The sequence below is a fragment of the Triturus cristatus genome, chromosome 12 (assembly GCF_964204655.1).
Source record: "Triturus cristatus chromosome 12, aTriCri1.1, whole genome shotgun sequence".
NCBI classification, from domain to species: domain Eukaryota; kingdom Metazoa; phylum Chordata; class Amphibia; order Caudata; family Salamandridae; genus Triturus; species Triturus cristatus.
In genome coordinates, this window is record NC_140595.1 from 562,551,053 (window position 1) to 562,572,230 (window position 21,178).

Here is a 21,178-nt window from a genome sequence, read left to right on the forward strand (position 1 = left end):
ACATTTTCAGTGATTTAAACGTGCACTGTTTTTTGTTTGATTATTAAAGAACCCAAACTCTTCCCTTCTAAGCAGGAGGTAGACATTAAACAGATTACATAAGCAAATTAGGGAGGCTGCTCTTAGTTTAGCTGAAAATGGGGTACTTCTTAAGACCCACTTATACTATCTAGTTTCCTTTAGGGGAGAAATTCCCTGCCACTTGACTATCGCAAAGTAGCACTTTTTGTAAATTCCTTTCATCGGGTTTAGATTTACCCTGTTAGGAACTAAGTCAGGTGAAAGGAAGAGCCTTAATTAACACATAAAAACAGACAATGCACAGCTAAACAGAAATCTGTTGTTTTTTATTTATAAGCAGCTCTGGCATTTGTTGCTTTCAACATGTCAGTCACTGTTCATCATTTACTTCAAATGCTCTGCTAAATGAGTTTCAAGTATGGTAACATAAGGGTACCATATGGATTTTACAAGTATTGCTTATTGGGAAAGCATACTCATTCTGCAGTCCTCTGAGTATGAACAAGTATATGTTCCATAAACAAGTGCAATAACCTATAACACGATGAGAAAAACATCCTTGGTATAGATTTACCTCAATCCTGCAGAAATAGGTTATTGACTACATTGCAATTTGCACATTCCAGAAGTAGTCAGGTATTTTTTAGCACTATAAAAGGTGCAGCCATTGAGCTCTATAAATCTCTTAAAATACTTCATTCAGGACCTAGTGGACTAACAGTTACTTGAGTGGTAATACAGTGAAAGATTAGGAACTTGCATTTGACAGCTTTATCCACACTTTAAAGGCTGGGTTCCTGAAGCAATGGTGGTAGCCTCAGGTACGATGTAAGAATTTATGCTTCTGGCATAGGAGTGACATGACTTCATCAAACATTATCAGATCCAACGTTTATTTATTGACTGCATATTAAGATAAAATCCCTGTACAGCACTCTGATGCCCTTCAGTGACTGGCTGATAAGGACCATATGACTTAAAAGCAAACCTTACAGCTCCACTAAAAATGAGAACATATTCTATTTACCTTAACCAGTAACATTCAAATGAACAACTGCTGACCTAATCCTATAAACCACAATCTCTATTTTCCTCATTATAGCAATCCTGAAATAACTGGCAGTTTTTTTATATTGAAAAAGCATCAGCAGTAAATGATTCTCTAACCACAACCACAAAGGACTCAGTACCTCTTTAGATTAATACTATCACTGCGACATATTTGTGCAGTATAAAGAGAATTTGAGTTTGAAAAGGACCTCTGTACAATATCGTGCATATGACTAACTTGTGCTTGCCTGTTTTTGTATAAGTTATTGGTTTAGCTAACTCTTCTTAAGAGAGCTGTAAAAACTAGAGAGACACCACTGTGTAGGGCATTTTTTAGATCCCCCATAACACATTTACTAGGACATAATGGGTATTCTTTGTGTCACAAATATTTCCTGGTTGAAAGGAGGACAAGTCAATAGTAGAAGAAAAATGACTACAGGTATCAGGAGCTCAGTCAAGAATCTTCCTAATCATTGTCGGTTTCTTTATAATTTACTGTACAGATATAGAAATGTGTGTATTTAAAAAATGCTTTAAACAACATAATTAATACTGTCAGCCACTTCAGTCAATTGGGCAAGCTTTACCAAAGTAATCCTAACTGCTAAACAGCTACACAACAGATTTTTATATCTCCAAACATTTTTGTAAAATGAAACCTACCTCCTCACAAGTAGGGATCCGGTTTTCATTTTCTCGAATTTTATCCCACAAAGGAGACTCTGATTTCCAGGCCATGCTCTCCAAGATCTGCTCTTCAATTTTATTTAAGTGCTTCACAACCTCTCTGCAGAGGCCATCCTCTGCCCTAATGACAATTTCTATCACCTGCTCAAAAGACAAAACAGATTGTAACACAGAGTATTGTGCAAGAATGTACAATAGGTGTTCACTAAACTTTATTTGTATTTGTACAATTTTATACATGACATTCAGCTCCTTATATTGATATTGTTGAACATAAATAGCTGCCTTTCAACCCCTGAAAGCATATTTATCTTTTGGCTAGTAACAGTAGGATTGCCACCAGCTGCTGTACCTTTTTGGGTTAGATAGCCCATTGAGTCTATATTTGGGGGTTTAGGCATAGTGAGTTCACTATGTGGAATATCAAGTCTATTGTGTATAACCAAAATTTACTTATGTACTGGCATCCCCAAGCCAAATGTATAAAATATTTGCATGGGTCGTTTAACATCAATGGCAGATATATGGTCTGGAGGCAGTAGTAGGGCTATTAAGCATTAACTTGAGGTTGCCTAGATTCATTTCCCATAGCTGTGGCACCAGTATATTATCAATCACCCTTGGATCATTAAACAATGTGTAGAGCTGCAACACCTACCACCAGCTAAACTCCAGTCCAACTACCTTTAAAAGCCATGTAAACTCTAGTAGTTCCTGAGGGAATGTTCTGTAGTGTAACTTCATCCCTTCGTTATCCTATGACATGTGAATATATCCAATGTGTTAGTGGGGTCTTGGTTCTTGAATTGGGCCAATGTAATCAAGAGCTCATTGTCATTAAAAGCCGATGTAATAAACAGCTCATTTTCATAAAGATGTCCCAAATCATCTCTGGTCAGTGTGTAATGCTTTTTCCAATGTCATGGGCAGTGTTGGGTTGCCCACCAGGGTGGAACATGGCTAGTATAATTTCTGTATGCCTGTCAATCTGCCCAACTCTTTCCAAGCTCTATTTGTTGCAGCCACTGAATTTATTCCATTCCTTGGGTACTTGAAAGGCTTTTAGCAGGCATGAGCTCAGGATACCCATCTCTATACCGTATAGTTCGGCTACTATAGGTGGCAGGGGTGGCTAAGGAAGGCACCAATACAGGGGCGGCTCCTCGGGGCTATGGCGGAGGAGTGTCGCCCCACTGCTTTCAAGCAATGAGAAACATAAAATGATAACTTGCTTCGTGTCCTGCTGCTTTGCGGCTGGTGGGTGAGCGGGGCTGCTCTGCCCTCGGAGCAGGGGAGAAGTGGTTTGTCCACTCCTAAGTGCGCAATGACTGTTTGGTCGGCCCTCACGGGCCGCCCAAACCAGTAATGCGCAATTTCCCATTTCTCCACGCAGGCTGCATTACAGCCTGCATGGAGAACATGCCCACCCCTCCAGCCCCGGCTGAGCGCTGTGTCAGAAGATGTGGGACCTGGCCTCAAGGTAAGTTTTTTATATTTATTTCTAAATCCAACCCCCCCTTCCAACGGCACCCACCCCCCCCCTCCCCGACCGCCCCACCACCAGCAAGCCATGGCAGCAGCCATTGTACCAATATCGGGCAAAAAAGGCCTGCACAGCTAAATAGTACCTTCCTGGATCTGGCACTGTGAGTCCCCCATTAACTAGTAAAAGTGTCAATCTATCTCAGTCAAATCGGTTTACCTGCTGGTACCAGCCTGTTGAATTCTGTGCATAGTGTTTTTAAAAACGTATGTCAATGGAATCAGGATATTCAGAAATATGTAGAGAAACTTGGGCCTAAATATTATTTTCAGTATGGCTATTCTGCCAGCCATTGACAATGAGAGTCCGATTCATCTATCTATTTGAGCGAGGTTTTTCAAGCACAATGCCATGGTAGTGTCTGATAATGACCGTGTCTATAGATTTTGATTCTCAAATACCTCATCAATTCTTTCCTTCAAAGGAGAGGATAATTTAGCAATGTCACCAGATTACCTGGTTGTAGGAAAAAGTTTTTTTGTTGCAGTTGTACCCCCAGGTGTGCCCCCTATTTAGTTGCTAGATGTTGATTAGACAGTGCACTAAGCCCTGCTAACCAGACCTTAGTTCCAGTGCCCCTTCCTTAAAACACAGATGTCTGATTGTTTCGCAATTGGCTTAGCACCCCTATAAGTCCCTAGTAAATGGTACCCCAGGTACCTAGGGCATGGGTACTAAAGAGGGTGTAGTGAAATTAGGTACTCTGCGACAGGGTAATGCCTACTCCCTTCAGAAAGTGGTCATCTAGGGGGTGTAGTGATTCCCAGGGGTGAATAGCCCATTGGCTATTACCCTTCACGCCCCTTAAAACACCTAAATTGAGTATTTAGGGGGCTCTGATTTGTCTGCCTAAAGAAGAAAGACAAAGAAGAGCCCACGATACAAGAACTGAGGAGCAGCGACTGACTTGGCGCCAACCCTGCCAGCCTATTAGCTGCCCCCTACAATTGTGCTGACCCAGCTCGTCCAGAAAGCGGTGTCACCTACCAAAGCTGTGGAAGAGTGATCCACAACTTCACCTAGCCAGCCACATCTCCCTTGGAGCAGAGGAGCTGCTTCCCTGCACGTATACAGGCACCAAAGGACTGACACGAGAGCCTCTGCTGGACTAAACAGCACTGCACACAAGACCCCTGGCCCCAGTTACCATCAACTTACAGTGCCCCTGAGGCATAGACACCCTTAAGAGCTGAGTCCCTTCCCCCCACCTTGGGTTTAGCTAGACCGATTCCCCAGTCCCCCACCTGTAGACTATGTCTGCAGAAAAGCAGGAACCGCAAGAACCACCTGATCACCGGGACCCGACAACTGGAAGCACCACTGCACCCAAGTCTGAGAAGAAGTGGACCAAGGGTGGTCCTGAGACCCTCCAGAGCTGAGCCCCCCTTAGGTTTGGCCAGACAGGTCCACCAGTCCACACCTGCAGCCTGTTTTCACAGGTCACCTTTTAACCGCGAGTCCCTACCATAGCGCGACCCCACCGGAGAAATCACCACTGCAGCTGGGTCCACCCGCCCGAGTTCCAGTGAACCAGCGGGGTGTCTACTTGCCGGAGCATCACAAGGACAGAGCCCACCTGTGGGTTTACCTGGACCGGACACCCAGTCCCTGCTTGCAGCCTCTTTGTAACTGGATTGTTCCCCATTGACTTTAATGGGGCCGCCTGGAGTGACTTGTTTCTGCTGCCTTGGACCTTACCCTATAATCACATTAAGTCCTGTAGAAGAGTTCTGCAAGTACCCGTATGCAGTATATGTTTCTTTACAAGAGGATAACATTACCACTTTAAAATATATAAATGCCAGTGTACTTCTGTATACTGAAAAACCGTGAGACCTCACCCAATGCAAGTGTACATCCATGAGACTCCTACGCTATACCAAACAGGGCAGCAAAGGATAGCCCTGTGTGGTGCCTCTAGTGAGCTGGACAGAGTCTGGAATTATATTATTGATGCAAGCCGCTATGCTGGCGTATAGTAGGTTCGAAAGAAACCTTGTTTCGCATTCGCCGAGAAATGTACCCAGGCCTCCCACATGGCAGGCAAGAATTACACCTCTCAATCATCAATGCTTCACAGGTGTACATCAATCTTCCTAGCATACTTACAGCTCACAAAATTCAACAAATCAACTGTTTACTTAGAAGACTGTGGCTAAAGGTTGCCTTACCCACCATGCTACCACCAGTAAAAAAAGCAAATGCAGTACTCTAGCACTTATCTGTGAGGAGGCAGACTCCAGTGTATTTTTGTTCTAGGGAACACATCTCCAGATGGATAGAAACCGACGGAAAACAATTCACAGAGAGAAGACTACAATACTGTAGGTTTTGAAGATTGTCAAATAAAATAACCCCCTTTCTCTCATTTCTAGCTTTTGAGGATTCACATTTTCAGCCACCTTGCTGGTGTGGGCTGCTGTTCTCCCAACTGTTCTGAGGCAATTCTCTCCTGAGGACAGAGGACAAACTTGAGAAAAGTGTTGAAGTGGTACTGGAGGAGAGAGCAACCGTTATATTAATCTGATAATTCCCCTTTAAGCCACATGTTGTCCCATGAGCAAAGATTCACCAATGTGTATGTCTTTACCCTTTGAGGAAAGAAGGCATATATGGGGGTATGGAATATATATTAAAGACAAACACAATAAAGAGTCAAGCGGAATGATAACCCTAAAAAGAAAGAAATAGGATTAACATTACATATAACGTGTTCATTGAAAGGGCAATTAACACTGGTAATAGCCCTCAGACAGAAATGTTGCATGCACAAACAGTAAATGATTTAAAAAGACCTGGCAAATAGTCCCTAACAGTCTCAGTGAGTAAGCAAGGTTAGCACTGTAGAATGTTTAGGGACACTGAGTAAAGACCAGCAAGGAAATGGGCCAACTAGGTGTGCCTTACTGTCCTCAGATTCTGTTTCTCTAAGAAAGCAAACCAATGGAATGTGGCCCTAAGATGCTGGAAGATAGATTATAGTCTCAAACTCAGGAAACAGAGTGATCATCAGGTCTTGATTGGTGGCTGATTTCTTCCGCGAAGGAGGTCGGTGTGTCGTAAGGAGAGGTCAGAGGAGTTAGATTGGGAAAACGAAGGACGTGACTTGACTTAAGATTGCTGTGGGACAGAAGAGTGAAGTTGTTGCCTGGTTTTTAAACCTCTTCGGTGGTCATCGATACAGAAATCGGTGGTGGTGGTAGTATTTTGGAAAAACGCTTGCTATTCTTCTGTTATTTTGAGTTTTGGCCCTGACGAAGGGACAGGTAGTCCGAAATGCATTGGGCGCTACTTCTTTTTCGTTGTTATACTTGCATTATAGCTTTTGAAAATCATTTTGAACAGTGTATCTAGCTTTGAATTATTGTATATTGAAACATATGTTTAGTGCTGAATTGCATTAAATGTTCTTGATGAAAACATAATGAAATATGTATGAAAATGAATACAGTTTTAAATGTAATCATTTGGGGTGAAAACAGGTCATAATTGATGTAGTAACCCATTACGCTGTGCACGTTTGAGAGCAAGTTGCAATCAGGGACTTGTGAAATAAATGTAAATTAAGCCATGTCAGGCAGACATCTGTCACACATGGCACGCAAATTAGTTTAATCAAAGTGTTCGGAATTAGCATATTTGCAAAAAGGAGTGCACAATCTACCAATATTGTTGATTGTTTATTAAAGCACTAAATCAATGGTAATGAAAAAGTATGACTGGACAAGAACAGTGAAAAAAAGAACATCCAAGTTGAAGAGATTAATATTACAGTATTAAAGGTGACAAGGCTGAAGTGGAACCAGCAGATGGGACTTACAGGCTAAGGGGTTGGGAACAAGCTAGGAACAGAATCAGTCAGGCATCCATATTGACAACGTGCAACGTATTGATGAGCTGAAAAAAACATTACTGGTCTGTTCTGAGAACCATGGGGCAAGAACTTGAAACAGTAGATCTCAGCTTAGCTAGTTTGCATACAGAGGACTAAGATGGGAAGGCTAGAATAAACTTTCACACTGAATTCCTGAGATCGACCCTTTTGAAAAACACAGAAAGAACTTTAAGAGTGAGATTTCACATGGCCTTGCTGGAATGCTAAAAATTAAGTTAATGGACATAAAAATACTTAAGATTAATAAAAATGCTGTTTTTCTGTAACCATCAGCTTACAGCTTGTTTCTTTCTTAGATTTACATGATGTGCCTAATGTAACCATCTGGTATTGGGCTCATAACATTTCAAGCTGGTTTTGTCCACGTTTTTGTTTTGTGGTTTGCCTACAGGTGTGGATACAGTGGTGTGAATATTACCCAGAAGTCCACAATGAATCAGGAAATGCATTGGGTAACAAGACTCCATCTTAAATGTATTCCCAGGTCCAAAGTCTCCCACCTCACCAGTGTGACATGTCTGGTTGCCCAAAGTCTTCAATGTTTAAGTGATGGGGAGTTGGGAGGGCTGTATGCAACTTAAGCGGCAAACCAATGATTACAATTATGTAATTTGCATATGACTATGTGTATGCTGTGTATACATTGTAAAACAGGTCTTCCCACTCTGTTAATATGGTAGATCCATAAAGATAGCTTCTGATGGATGCTTCAGTCATGGTTGTTTCTATTACCAATGCCTCAGTGACCCTCCTTCTGGGTAGTGGGCTATCTGAATATTTAAATTCTGAAGACAAAAGGGCTCTATTTGTTAGGGCAAAGCTTGCCTAGTATTACAATCTTTTTAACTAGAACATGATATTTCATCACATTGCTGCATGATGTTATGAACAGTAACTTAGTGAGTTTTAGCTGGGGTCTTGTCGTAGGTCCTTTTCAAGACTGAAGTTGATGTCATGGTGTGCTCAACAAATTAACATTGATGAATGCTGTAGATGGGGTCTTTGAACTTTGCTTACAATACTAAACCTCTGGCAGATTAAAACAGCAAAATAAATTCCAGAAAACCTTGAACAGAGGGTGAGTTGCCTCTTCCAAACACCGGTCTTCTTTTGGCTGTCAACCACCTACCCCACCTTTCCATTCCATTGAGGACAAATCAGTTCAAAGGTAAAGCTACAAAATACAGCCTCCCGTGCTAAAGACCACATTTCTTGCCTCCCACTCAGACCTTCTACTACTAGTAAGGAACATTGTTCTGCATTTTATTTTTAATTCTCTTCATATTTTAATCAATTGTAAGTAGCTTGAATTTCTGTATTTATCATAACAGTAGTTTTTTTTAAATTCTGATTTGGATTTACCTTGTAAAAATGAAATGCTGGAACATCAAACAGCTCAATAATGGATGGAAACGTCCCTGGGGGCTTGTAGGAGAAGGTGACTATTTCTAAGCAACAGCATAGCAGCGATTTATGAAGCACCTCCTGCTCCAGGATCCCCTGGAAAGCGAACAATGAAACAATCAACCCAAAACTGGGTGCTAAAAAGCATGTAAACTTTAAAATACTAATAATTTTCACATCCATGTAAACCTGCCAATCAAATTACTCACTCATTCATAAATAAACAAACAATCTCAATGTGTGCTTTATATAGTGCTTGCTATTGCGCTTTTTATATTTTTTTGGTTTTATTAGTATCATCTAATATCCCAAAAAATTATATTCATTTATCAAGGTCAGAATACTTAGTTTGCCATACCTGAACACAATTCTGTGACCTGCATGTTAAACAAAACTCTTCAGTATCCAAACAATGTATATATAAAAGCCCAATTTAATAATTACATTGCCCTAGTATGTACATAGGATACTAGGAAAAGAATGGCTTCTCTTGCCCATATGTTCCACAAATATGGATGACAGCGGGGCACTTAAGTCCCTACCTCCATCCCTTACCAAAACATCAAAAATAACAGGCAGTACTGCAAGACTGGTAACAATGAATGGCAATTCGGGCCCCTCGTGCAAAAGTCTGGTCTCCAGATGACTTCTGACAGTAATCTCGGGTATTTCCTATAGATATGTGGCTTAAGTTGCACAAAATTGAACTCAACTTTGAAAAAGAACTCCAGATTTTCTAGACGAAATCAGAAAAGTTACTTACCTGTAGTTGTAAGTTTCTATCATGGATGTCACAAACATTACAAAGTTTCAGCCTACATGCAATAGACAGGTTTACATTTCTGTAGCTTTTTTGGGCAGATCACATTGAGTGTTTTAGGTTTTGCTGACACTAACCATGGAGGCCTCTAACAAGAGTCTACCGGAGGAATGTCTGTATTGCTGTGTGGAAGTATTTGGCTTAACTTTCAGCATTTATAAGTAACTAGCCCAGAGGGAGAATTTGACTGAGTACCAGTGGTTGGCCCATGTAGACACATGACCTACTGCCCTGCCATCAGTGCTTAATTTGTGTCAGTGTTTCTACTCCTCGGCAGCGGCACTTATTTGTCAACAACAGCACTTGTCCATGACAATCCAACACTTTTTGGCACTGCCAGTCTATTCTTGAGGAGAACACATCCATCAAGTGTTTAAAATTTCAAGGATAACTTCTATATTCTGGCATTTTTGGCCCAGGATAAGAACCACCGATTCACCTGCACTACACCTTCTCAGATGCACACAATTTAGCTCACGTACTATTTGTATTTTCACAGTGCACTCATGTTTGCAGGTCACTATGGGGACATAAACACTCCTAAATGTGTTCAAACTCACAACTGTGAACACGTTGATAACAGATCTAGAACCAAGGATCAGATGTACAAAGAATGGAGTCGGTAAATTTTGTCGCAAATTGCTAATTACTAATAGGTCGGTTTGCAAAAACCTGATTTGTAGTGGGTCGCATTGTGACCTACCTCATGAATATTAATGAGGTAAGTCGCAAAATGCAACCCACTATGAATCGCAGGCATCACACAGATGGTGGATTACTGACCTCAGCAGGCCGCCATCTCTCTGATGCCAAAAATTCTGTCGGTTGCCTGCAAATTCATAGTGGCTTGCCACCATATCTGCGATTGCTTTGAAACATAAAGCAATTTTTTTTTTTTTTTTAAATGCAGCCTGGTTGTCTTAAAGGAAAACGCTATGTGTTAAAAAACAGAAAAGAAAAAGATGAAGAGATTAACTAACATTTTTTTAAATTAGGCAGTGGTCCAGGTCTAGTCTTAAAACATTTTTTTCTCAACATTCACAAATTCACAAAGGGGAAGGAGTCCCTAGAGGAGCCCTTCCAGTTTGTGAATGTCTTACCACCACCTTTGGGTAGTCTGTAAAACATTATGTTTTGCAATCAGATTTTGGTCGAAAAACATTAGTACATAGAATTCTGATTGGGTATTTTGTAGGGTCGCCCTAAACACGGCACTTCAAAATATCGGTTCGGTATGCAGTTGAAAACCCTAATTACTATTTGGGAATTTGTTACCAAATCATAATTTGGGTTTCTTACGCACCAAAAGGCATTTTCGCACACTTTGTGACCACAAAAAGCCTTCGTACATCAGGCCCCAGATCATTATCTTCGCTCTCAATTTATAAAAACCTAGTTCTATATAACCTCATTGTTCCTGCTCATCCCATGCAGACTGTCCTATCCAACACACCTCCCAATTAGCCTTACCTCCAACTATTTTCCCCAATGCCCCATTAGCTTGTGACTCAAAAACAACTTGGAAACATCCACATCCTACACTAAATGGCAGGAGCATGTGGACCTAAAGCGAAACACGCTGTAAACTCAGTTACCAAAAGTTAATAACTTACTCTACTGATGGATACTCATCAATGCATGAATCAATGCCAAAACAATAACCCCCGAAAGGAGTGAAAACAAACCCTGTATTCAGAGCTGCATGGCACACCCTGGTAGTGGTGGAAAGGTATTGCTGGGGAAAAAGTTTCCAGATTCAGTCTGAATAATTATATGGTAAGGCATCTACAAGAAGTAGTATCCATCAAAATAATCTTTTTTCAGGAGGAGCTCAAGAAATGAGACTCCTCACAGAGGTACAGAGAAAACAAATCATGCAACTCTAACTTGTACCATTCTGCCGCCACTGCCCAATACCTCAGAAGAGATGGAGGCAGTTACATTTACTCAGCATGATGATACAATTAATTCTGCACCTGACATAGCACATCCCTGGTATACAAAAAGTAAAATATAGGTAGCAACTTCAGTGGGTAAGGTCACTGGGGAAAACAGCTGTCCAAATAAAGCACAAGGGCTGGGTGGAACAGCCATGCAAGGGCATGCAATCCCACTTTGCCTGGAGACAGTCGTACAGGTGAAAGGTTGGCGAGGTGTGTGGAGCAAGAACTAATGATTACTCGTCCACTGAAAAGCTGGGATGGTGGGGAAATCTGAAGGTGAGGCATGGTTGTAAAACAACAAGTTGTCCCAGAGTGAGTAGGCGTGATTTATCTGAGTGGTTGGCAATAATGTCCAGCTCTTACCATATTTGCCAGGAGACTGAACTTGTTTGTGGAGCCTCAATGAAACCATTAAAGGTGAATTTCAAAATAATCTTGAACTGATCCTTATGTGCAAGCTGCAAGTCATTATAGGTTCCTGGCTATTTTTAACCTGGATAAAACGGGGACCCCAGTGCTAATCAATATTAAGATTACAACCAGAAGCTACAGGGTAAAAATTACAACAACAGGGACAGTGGTGGTCATCTGGCAGATGCTGAATTGTAGGGATTTACTTTCAGATGTAATGGCCCTTATAAGTTCATTTGGTTTGTGGGTACTTAAGTCCTATTTTGTCTGCTTAAAAGCTCAACAAGGGAGAAAAGAAATGCGGTAGTTCAGAAACATCCAGAGACTTGAAAGTGTAGACTTTGGTTTGGAATCAGCAGAATATGCAATATAAAGAGATTAAATGTATACACTGATATACGTAGCCAAAGTCGCAAGCAGATGATGTAGGGAAAGATCAGGTGCATAATCACTATGATGCTCCGATAGATATTAATTTTCCAAAAGGCTATATAGCTCCTTTAAAGTCAGTTCTGCTCATTTGTACAACAAAGTGTTCCCTTGCCAGCATGAAAAATCCCAAGTATAAATGTTTACATCTGTTGTCTTGGACAACCTCCAAGCTGTGCAACTCTGTCCTGCAGTAAAGATATATTTTTGCCTGGTCCTTGAACAGTGGAGTAACCCAATGGCTTCAATGAGTTAGCTAATACTATGTTGAATAAAAAAGAAAATCATGTGAATGCATGCCACGTCTTTTTTCCTTACCGATAGGTGAGAGTCACCAACTCTCCTCCTCTCTTGTTCAATGATAGTCTCCAATATCTTGTAATACAAGATCTCTGCAAGGCGGAAATATTTGCTCGCAACATCTGCAAAATGAAAATATGCCATTTTATTTTAATCTTGCCACATGTTTATCCATCATGTTCCTTTGTATGTTTCAGTTTCAATATCTAGTCACTCCAAGGGGTGCTCCAACACAAATGACTTTCTAAAATCAAGCAGGTGCACCACAAAATGAACAAGGATTAAAAGATATGCAATGTTTCCAGCCCTTTGTAGCACTTACTTTCACAAGTTTCAAATTAAATATTAGTGTGTTGAAGGCTACCCAGATTTTGACAATGCAGACCAGAATGGCACATATGTAGCCATATAAAGAGGCCAAGCAAGAGTGAGATTCATATGCTATCTTATCTCTGCCACTACAGCTAGTAGGGCCCTTGTAACTCATAGAGGCGCATTGTATTTTTTTGTTTTAAATACAGTCTTTATTGATTTTTGCATATACAGTTTCTTGAAAACCAACAAACAATAACTTTATACAGATTCAAACAACTCTCACCCCCTTCTGTTACATCCTCACTCTATCCCTCCATCAATAGCATCCTCACCAATCCCTATCCAAGGCTAGGTAGGTCACTGCCCTGATAAACCAACCAGAGTGATCACGCTAATGCCATGTATGATCCATGCTTGCCCACTTACTCCTCATCTAGAGTTAGACGTGCTGCATTACCTATCGGTCTGGAGCACTCCAAGCTTTGAATTTGTGGAGATCAGGCTATCCAGGGATCACCTGTCAGTGGCCTATTCAGGGAGTCCACTGAGGTATATCAGAGGCTACATTAGATTAGTACTAACAGCTGTCTTTGTGGTAGTGTTAAACATGTGTTGTATTCACTCAATCAAGACTGATACACACACTCTCAGACTGAATTCTGACCAATTGAGTAAGTATAAAAAAGGTACATTTGTATTTTATAAACCTTTACACAGAAATGCAATTGAGGATGCATTTGCAGTTGTTACAGGTTGGCATTCTGGCGATAGATTTAAGTATCCAAACTCTATGACTTCAGGAGCCAGATTGCAAGATTGAGTAGTTGAGTGCTTGTCTGTCTCACCCTGCCAGCCCCCACTGTGAGTGAGGAGATTTGGATAATTGGGTAACTTCTTGTGAGGTACTAATGATAGCTCTAGTTTTGTCGCGTACCATGGTTGTCAAGCTCATGTGGGAGATATGAGTATTAAGGTTAATGTCCGAGTTTCCTGACCACATATGGAATGAGTGGGAGAGGCAGAAAAGCATAAGCAAATATCCCAGACTAGTTCATCCATAGCGCATTACCTTTGGATTGAGGTGTGGGTGTCTGGATGTGAAGCTTTGGCATTTTGAGTTTTTGAGTGTGGCGTAGAGCTCTAATGTTGGGGTTCCCTACCATTGGAAGTATTCTTGAAGTAACTGAGTGTGTATTTTCCACTCGTGAAAATGTTGCTGTGTCCTGCTTAGCAAGTCCGCAATGGAGTTGTCCTGTTCTGGTGTGTATTGTGCTAGGAGGTAGACTTTGTGACAGTTTGCCCATTTCCAAACTGTCTGTGCTAGGTGTGACAGTTGAATGGAATGGGTCTCTTCTGTTTCTGAATACAACACATTGATGTCATATTGTCAGTTTGTAAAAGGACATTTTTCCCCACTATGCTAGGTAGGAATGCTTTGAGAGCCATGTAAATGGCTAACAGTTCTAGCAAGTTAATGTGTAATGTCTGTTTTTGTGTGGTCCAGTGTCCCTGAAATACAATGTCTTTTCATATGAGCACCCCAACCCACAAGTGATGCATCGGTCAGGATTGTCACTTACAGGATTGGGTCCTTGAAGGCTCTTCCTTTAAGTATGTTTGAGGTGTTCCACCATTGTAGTGCCTGCTGGACCTTGGATGAAACCAGCACTAGATCGTCCATGTTGCCCCCTGCTTGTGGCCAGTGGGATGCTAAGCACTCTTGGAGGGGTTTCATGAGTAGTCTTACATGAACAACTATTGCTATGCATGAAGACTACTTCTCCAGAAGGTGCATTGCTATTTTGACTCGTAGGCGACGATGTGGTTGAAAAAGTTCCAGTTGGATCTGGAGATTGAGAACCCTTTGTGGACTAGGGTATGCTGTCCCCGATACTGAATTGAGTATCACTCCAAGATAGGGTTGTGTTTGGACAGCTTGGAGATGGGATTTTGTTGCATGGATCGTGAAGCCCAATTCATGTAATAGATTTATAATGCTTTGAGTGTCTTTGAGGCATTTTGCTATGATTTGACTCATGATCAACCAAATGTCTAGATAGAGAAATCATTTATTTTTTCCCTTTGTAATGTTGCTGCTACTACAGCTAGACATTTTGTGAACACCTTTGGGGCTGTTGTCACCATGAATGGTAGCACCTTGAATGAATAGTGAAGTCAACTTACCACAAACCGTAGGTACTTGGGATGTGCTGAGTGGATTGGGATGTAGAAGTATGCATCTTTCAGATCTAACAAAGTCATCAAATCGCCCTCTTGTAGTAGTGGCATTACGTCCTTGTCACACCCCAGGCTTTTTGCACGATATCAGTTCCCACACTAACCCACACCTAGTCAAAGCAAATGCTAGATCTACTGCTTAAAGCTCCAGGTAGTTGATTTGTAGAGATTGATGCTTGGCACTCCAAAGACCTTGTGCTGTCAAGTCTTGTAGGTGGGCACCCCAACCAGTGTTTGATGCGTCTGTGGTGAGAGTGATGTGAGGAACAGGATCCAGAAAAGGCTGTCGTTTTAACAGCTTACTGGTGTTTCACCATTGCAGATAACAGTGAACACCTCAAGTGTATCCTGCTCAACACCCGCTCCGTCCACAGGCACGCAGTCGAACTCTGGAACCTCCTGGACACAACTTCACCAGACATCGCCTTCCTCACAGAGACCTGGATGAACGCCTCTTCAGCTCCCGACATTGCCATAGCCATCCCGGACGGCTACAAGATCACACGGAGGGACCGCGTCAACCAAACCGGAGGAGGCATCGCCATCATCCACAAAAACACCCTCCGCATCACGACCAACTCCGACATCAGCCTCACCGACGCCGAACACCTCCACTTCCAGATACACACCGACCCCAAGACCACCCTCAGAGGCACCCTCATCTACAGACCCCCGGGACCACGCACACAATTCAGCGAAGCAATCGCAGACTTCGTCAGCCCGCACGCACTCACCTCATCGGACTACATCCTCCTTGGAGACCTCAACTTCCACTTGGAAAACGACAAGGACCGCAACACCGCCGCCCTGCTGGACAACCTCGCCAACCTCGGACTCAAGCAACTGGTCAACACCCCCACCCACTACGCCGGCCACTCGCTTGACCCCATCTTCTCCTCCAGCAAGCACATCTCCTTCAGCCACTCCACCGGACTACACTGGACAGACCACAGCTGCGTCCACTTCACCTTCAGGAGAACAACGATCCACCACCACCCGCAACAGGCCACCCGCAGAAGCTGGAGCAAGATCACCTCCGACCAGCTCACCACCGCCCTCAGCCAGAACCCACCCACCAACACAACGGACCCCAACGAAGCAGCCCGCAACCTCGCACAGTGGCTCACCAGCTGCGCCGATGACCTCGCACCACTGAGGAAACCTCCCAGCAGACCCGGCAGCAGGAGAACCCGGTGGTTCACCGACGACCACAAGAACTCCAAGAAAACCTTCCGCACCCTCAAGAAAACCTGGTGCCACAACCCGACAGCAGACAACATGACAGCCCTCAAGGACGCCACCCGCAAACACCACCAGCTTATCCGCACCACCAAAAGGACGTCATTCAAAGAGCGGCTGGACAACAACTTCCACAACAGCAAGGAACTCTTCAGCGTCGTTAAAGAGCTCTCCAACCCCAGCACCAGCAACAACGACATCACACCCTCGCAAAACCTCTGCGACTCACTCGCCACTTTTTTCCACCAGAAGATCGCAGACATACACAACAGCTTCGGCGCCCAGACCACGCACCCAACCACTGAAGCAACGCCCCCCACTACCACCATCGGCACCTGGACCCCCGTCAGCACCGAAGACACCACCCGCATGATGAACACCATCCACTCCGGATCCCCTACCGACCCCTGCCCACACCACATCTTCAACAAAGCCGTCTCCATCATCGCACCCCATCTCCGGGACGTCATCAACAGCTCCTTCGCTTCTGCCACCTTCCCGGAGAGCTGGAAACACGCCGAGATCAGCGCCCTCCTGAAGAAACCGACCGCGGACCCCACGGACTTCCGTCCCATCTCGCTCCTCCCCTTTCCGGCCAAAGTCATCGAGAAGACCGTCAACAAACAACTGTCCGCCTTCCGCTACCTCGACCCCTCACAGTCCGGCTTCCGAGCAAACCACAGCACCGAGACCGCCCTCATCGCTGCCATCGACGACATCAGGTCCATGCTCGACAACGGGGAAACAGCGGCCCTCATCCTCCTGGACCTCTCGGCAGCCTTCGACACGGTATCCCACCGCACACTGATACAGCGACTCAGCAACTCCGGCATCCAAGGAGCGGCCCTAGAGTGGATCATCTCGTTCCTCACCGGAAGAACCCAGAGAGTCCGCCTCCCACCGTTCCGTTCCGAGGCCACCGAAGTCATCTGCGGCGTCCCACAAGGATCCTCACTCAGCCCCACCCTCTTCAACATCTACATGAGCCCTCTCGCAGCCATCGCACGTCAACACAACCTCAACATCATCTCCTACGCCAACGACACCCAGCTGATCCTCTTCCTCACCAACGACCCCGCCTCTGCCAGATCCAGCCTCCAGGAGGGCATGAAAGACGTCGCGGAATGGATGAAGCTCAGCCATCTGAAACTGGACTCAGACAAGACGGAAGTCCTCACCCTGGGACCATCCCCCTCCGCCTGGGACGACTCCTGGTGGCCCCCGGCACCGCACCCAAGCCTACGGACCACGCACGCAACCTGGGCGTCATCCCGGACTCCTCCCTCACGATGACCAAGCAAGTCAACGCCGTCTCATCAACTTGCTTCAATACCCTGCGCATGCAAGATCTTCCGATGGATCCCCACCGAAACCAGGAAGATAGTCACCGAGGCCCTCGTCACCAGCCGCCTGGACTACGGGAACACCCTCTACGCCGGAACCACTGCCAAACTTCAGAAAAGACTCCAACGCATACAGAACGCGTCAGCATGTCTCATCCTGGACGTCCCCCGCCACAGCCACATCTCCGCCCATCTGAGAGACCTGCACTGGCTCCCCGTCAACAAGAGGATCACGTTCAGACTCCTCACCCACGCACACAAGGCCCTCCACGACATGGGCCCGAAGTACCTCAACAGCCGCCTCACGTTCCACACACCCGCAAGCTCCGCTCCGCCAGCCTCGCCCTCGCCTCCGTTCCACACATTCGCAAGACCACCGCCGGGGGAAGGTCCTTTTCCTATCTGGCGGCCAAAACGTGGAACTCCCTCCGAACCCACCTACGGCTGACCCAGAACCATCTCTCCTTCAGGAAACAGCTCAAGACCTGGCTTATCAAGCAGTAGCGACCCCCCAGCGCCTTGAGACCCTTGCGGGTGAGTAGCGCGCTATACAAATTCGCCGATTGATTGGTTTATAAACACTAGATTTTTGAGGGGACCTTGTGATGGAGACCACTGGAGAGCTAGACATTGCTGTAGAGGGCGCATGAGTAACCTTGAGTGGGGGACTATGGCAATGCAAGACCCCATCATTCCTAGAACACGTGTGACAGTCCTTACCGTGAGTGGTTGTTTTGGTTGGAACTAGGGTAGAGTTCCCTGAAACTTCTGAATTCAAGCAGGATTGGGGTAGGCTAATCCTAACTGTGTGTTAAGGATTGCTCTCAAATAAGGCTGAAGTTGTAGAGGTTTAAGGTGAGTCTTGGAAATATTGACCATAAACCCTAGCTTGTGAAGCAGATCCACTGTCAACTGAGTGTGCTGCTGGCATTGCTTGTGAGAGCTGGCCTTGATATGCCAATCATCCAGGTATGGAAATATATGGATATTTTGTCTTTGCAGATGTGCTGTGACCACTGCTGAGCATTTGGTGAACACACGACGTTCAGCAATCACCCCGAACTGAAGTACTTTGAATTGGTAGCGCTTGCCTGCTAGAACTAATCGGAGGTATTTGTGTTAAGCAGGGTGTATTGGTAAGTGAAAGGAGGCGTCCTTTAGGTCTAGTGTTGGCATAAGGTTGCCGTGCTGGAGAAGTGGAATAACATCCCGTAGAGTGACTATATGGAAGTGTTTTGATAGGATGTAGTGGTTTAGAGGTCTGAGATTGAAGACTGGTAAGCAATACACCCTTTTTGGGGATCAGAAAGTATAGAAAATATATGCCTGAGCCTTGTTGTTGAAGAGGGACAAGTTCTATGGCCCCTTTGAGAAGGAGGGCTTGGACCTCGTTTGAGTAGTGCTAGATGTGCCTGCATAAACTGTGAGAACGAGGTGGAATGTTGGGCGATGCGCAGTGGCATAAAACAGGCCCCCGCAGCCCCAGCTGTATGGGGGGCCCCCCAAGCTCCACAAGCCCCCCTCAGCACAGCACTCTGGCCAGAGAGCTCCTAATTGAGTCCAGAGGGGACCCTCCACGTACCTTGCAGGGGGGCCCCCTCAAGTTATGTTACACCAGTGGCAATGTGGTAATGAGCTCCAGACAATAGCCATGCTGGATGATGGCTAGTAGCCACTTGCCTGTAGTGGTAGAATCCCAGAATGGGTAGAAAAACTATAGCCTGCCCTCCACAGCTGTTGAGTGGTCGGGGGGGGGGGAGATTGGGTAGGCACTGTTTGCACCCCTACCCCTTCCCTTGTTGTTCCCTTCTCTAAAGGAGCCTCTGCAATAAACCTTGCTGTAGGTGGACTAGGTTTGTTTTTGTTGGGAAAGTGGATGCATCTGTAGAAGTGGATGTATATGCACTTCTGTAGCCTGAGCGACGATCTGACTATGGCCCAAAGGCAGTGGTGGTACGGAGACCTCCAATATTTGAAGCAGGTAATATTTTGTGGCCAAACTGGATGCATGAGCAGGGGCTGGGGGTCACAGTAGTCACGTGTTGGCGAGATGTGAGTTTGTGCATCTCCATATCCAGCTCTACGTCGGAGCTTTCATCAACAAAGAAAGTCTCCTCTTCTTCGAGCGGTTGGCTCTTCTTGTGCATGTTCCTCACTGAAAAGGTTGAGAGTGTCATCACCACTCTTTCAAAACATTTCTAATGGACAGGCCCTTCGATCCAAAAGGGTTCATTTGTTCCAACACGACTTGCATGTGTCACAGTAGGCTTCTTTACAGTTGGGCGAAAGGCACAGATTGCACACGAGGTGTTGATCGGTGTGCGGGTATTTTGCATGGCAATGCAGGCAGAATCGAAACAGTGTATATTCCATTAGAAGCACATCTTCAATGGAGGCGGTGACACGTGGGAAGGTAGGCCTGAGACAGTCGGGCCCGAAGGGCCGTCATTCGAAGTCCAAACCAACCAAATTCAAGTGTAGGGCAAAAGTAGAAAAGCGTGATCGAAAACAATACAGTGGGAGACAGTAAAGAAACTGAAGAATCATTCCTAACGGAGTTGAAACACAGAGCAGAGGCACACACATCCGAACCCAATGGAGGAGAGAAAACAAACAAAGGAGTCAATGCCCATGTGCAAAAGAGAGGAGGAGTCACTCGGTCTTGTGACTCAAAAGACTTGCACAGCTCCGTAACCAACACTAGACCAACACTAGATGGGAGGAGTATACAATCATAATGTTTTCTATAGTCAAATGGCATGTGGCCAACATATAATTTTTGTTGTTCAGGAAAGTCTCTTCCACCCAACCAACCAATTCAAAAGATGTTTTACTGCTTTATCTGTGAAAAAAACTGATTAAGTACTGCACATATTTCATCAATGTCTGTAAACTCTTTACAATATCTTTGGTTTATATAGCTTTGTGTTGAAATCTCCTGCAATTAAAACTATAGCTTCTGACACCTTTGTTTTGTACTATACACTTATGGATTCAAATTAAGTACTTTATAAAACGTGATTCTGTAACAATAATGAATATTTATCTACAGTTAACCTTTTAACTAACTTACCCAATTAAAATTAATTAAATGCAACAGACTGCAAATCCCCGACAGAAAAAGGCACCACGGACATTGGTACCACTTTGTTACACTTGTACACCTCAGCAACGTTCGGTTGAAAAATACTAGCTGAACTCAAAGACGCTTCACTTTTACAGCAACTAAAGTGTATTTTACCTTGACCCTAAAAGTTTCATATCAGCTTCTAATTATGTCTGATCAAACAGGTGCTAACAAATGATTTTATAATACAATACCACATAACGTTCAGATAAAACGGTGAGAAACTATGCTGCAGACATGAGAACAGTCACAGAACTTAAACTAAACATACATAAATGAATAAAACGAACCTTTAGAGTAATTATTTTCCTCTCCGTCACAAGGCGTATGTTGACAAAATATTTCATGCATTTCCTTCAACCTCTCAGAAATCGACGGAGAAAAATCCCTTGAACTTGTCCTGCTGAGGT

General features: G+C 44.2%; 1 protein-coding gene across 2 annotated transcripts in view; it reads right to left on the minus strand.

Moving 5' to 3' along the window:
- Positions 1–21,178, minus strand: part of RBL2 (RB transcriptional corepressor like 2) — a 722,629-nt gene that overhangs the window by 490,941 nt on the left and 210,510 nt on the right. The window contains exons 10-13 of one of the 2 annotated variants that reach the window (XM_085638866.1): positions 21,059–21,171; positions 12,525–12,628; positions 8,562–8,699; positions 1,738–1,902 (exon numbers count right to left, since the gene is read on the minus strand). In XM_085638866.1, coding sequence (XP_085494992.1) covers positions 1,738–1,902; positions 8,562–8,699; positions 12,525–12,628; positions 21,059–21,171 — 520 coding nt within the window. The remainder of the gene's footprint in view (positions 1–1,737; positions 1,903–8,561; positions 8,700–12,524; positions 12,629–21,058; positions 21,172–21,178) is intronic. The other variant, XM_085638867.1, reaches the window with a different exon arrangement.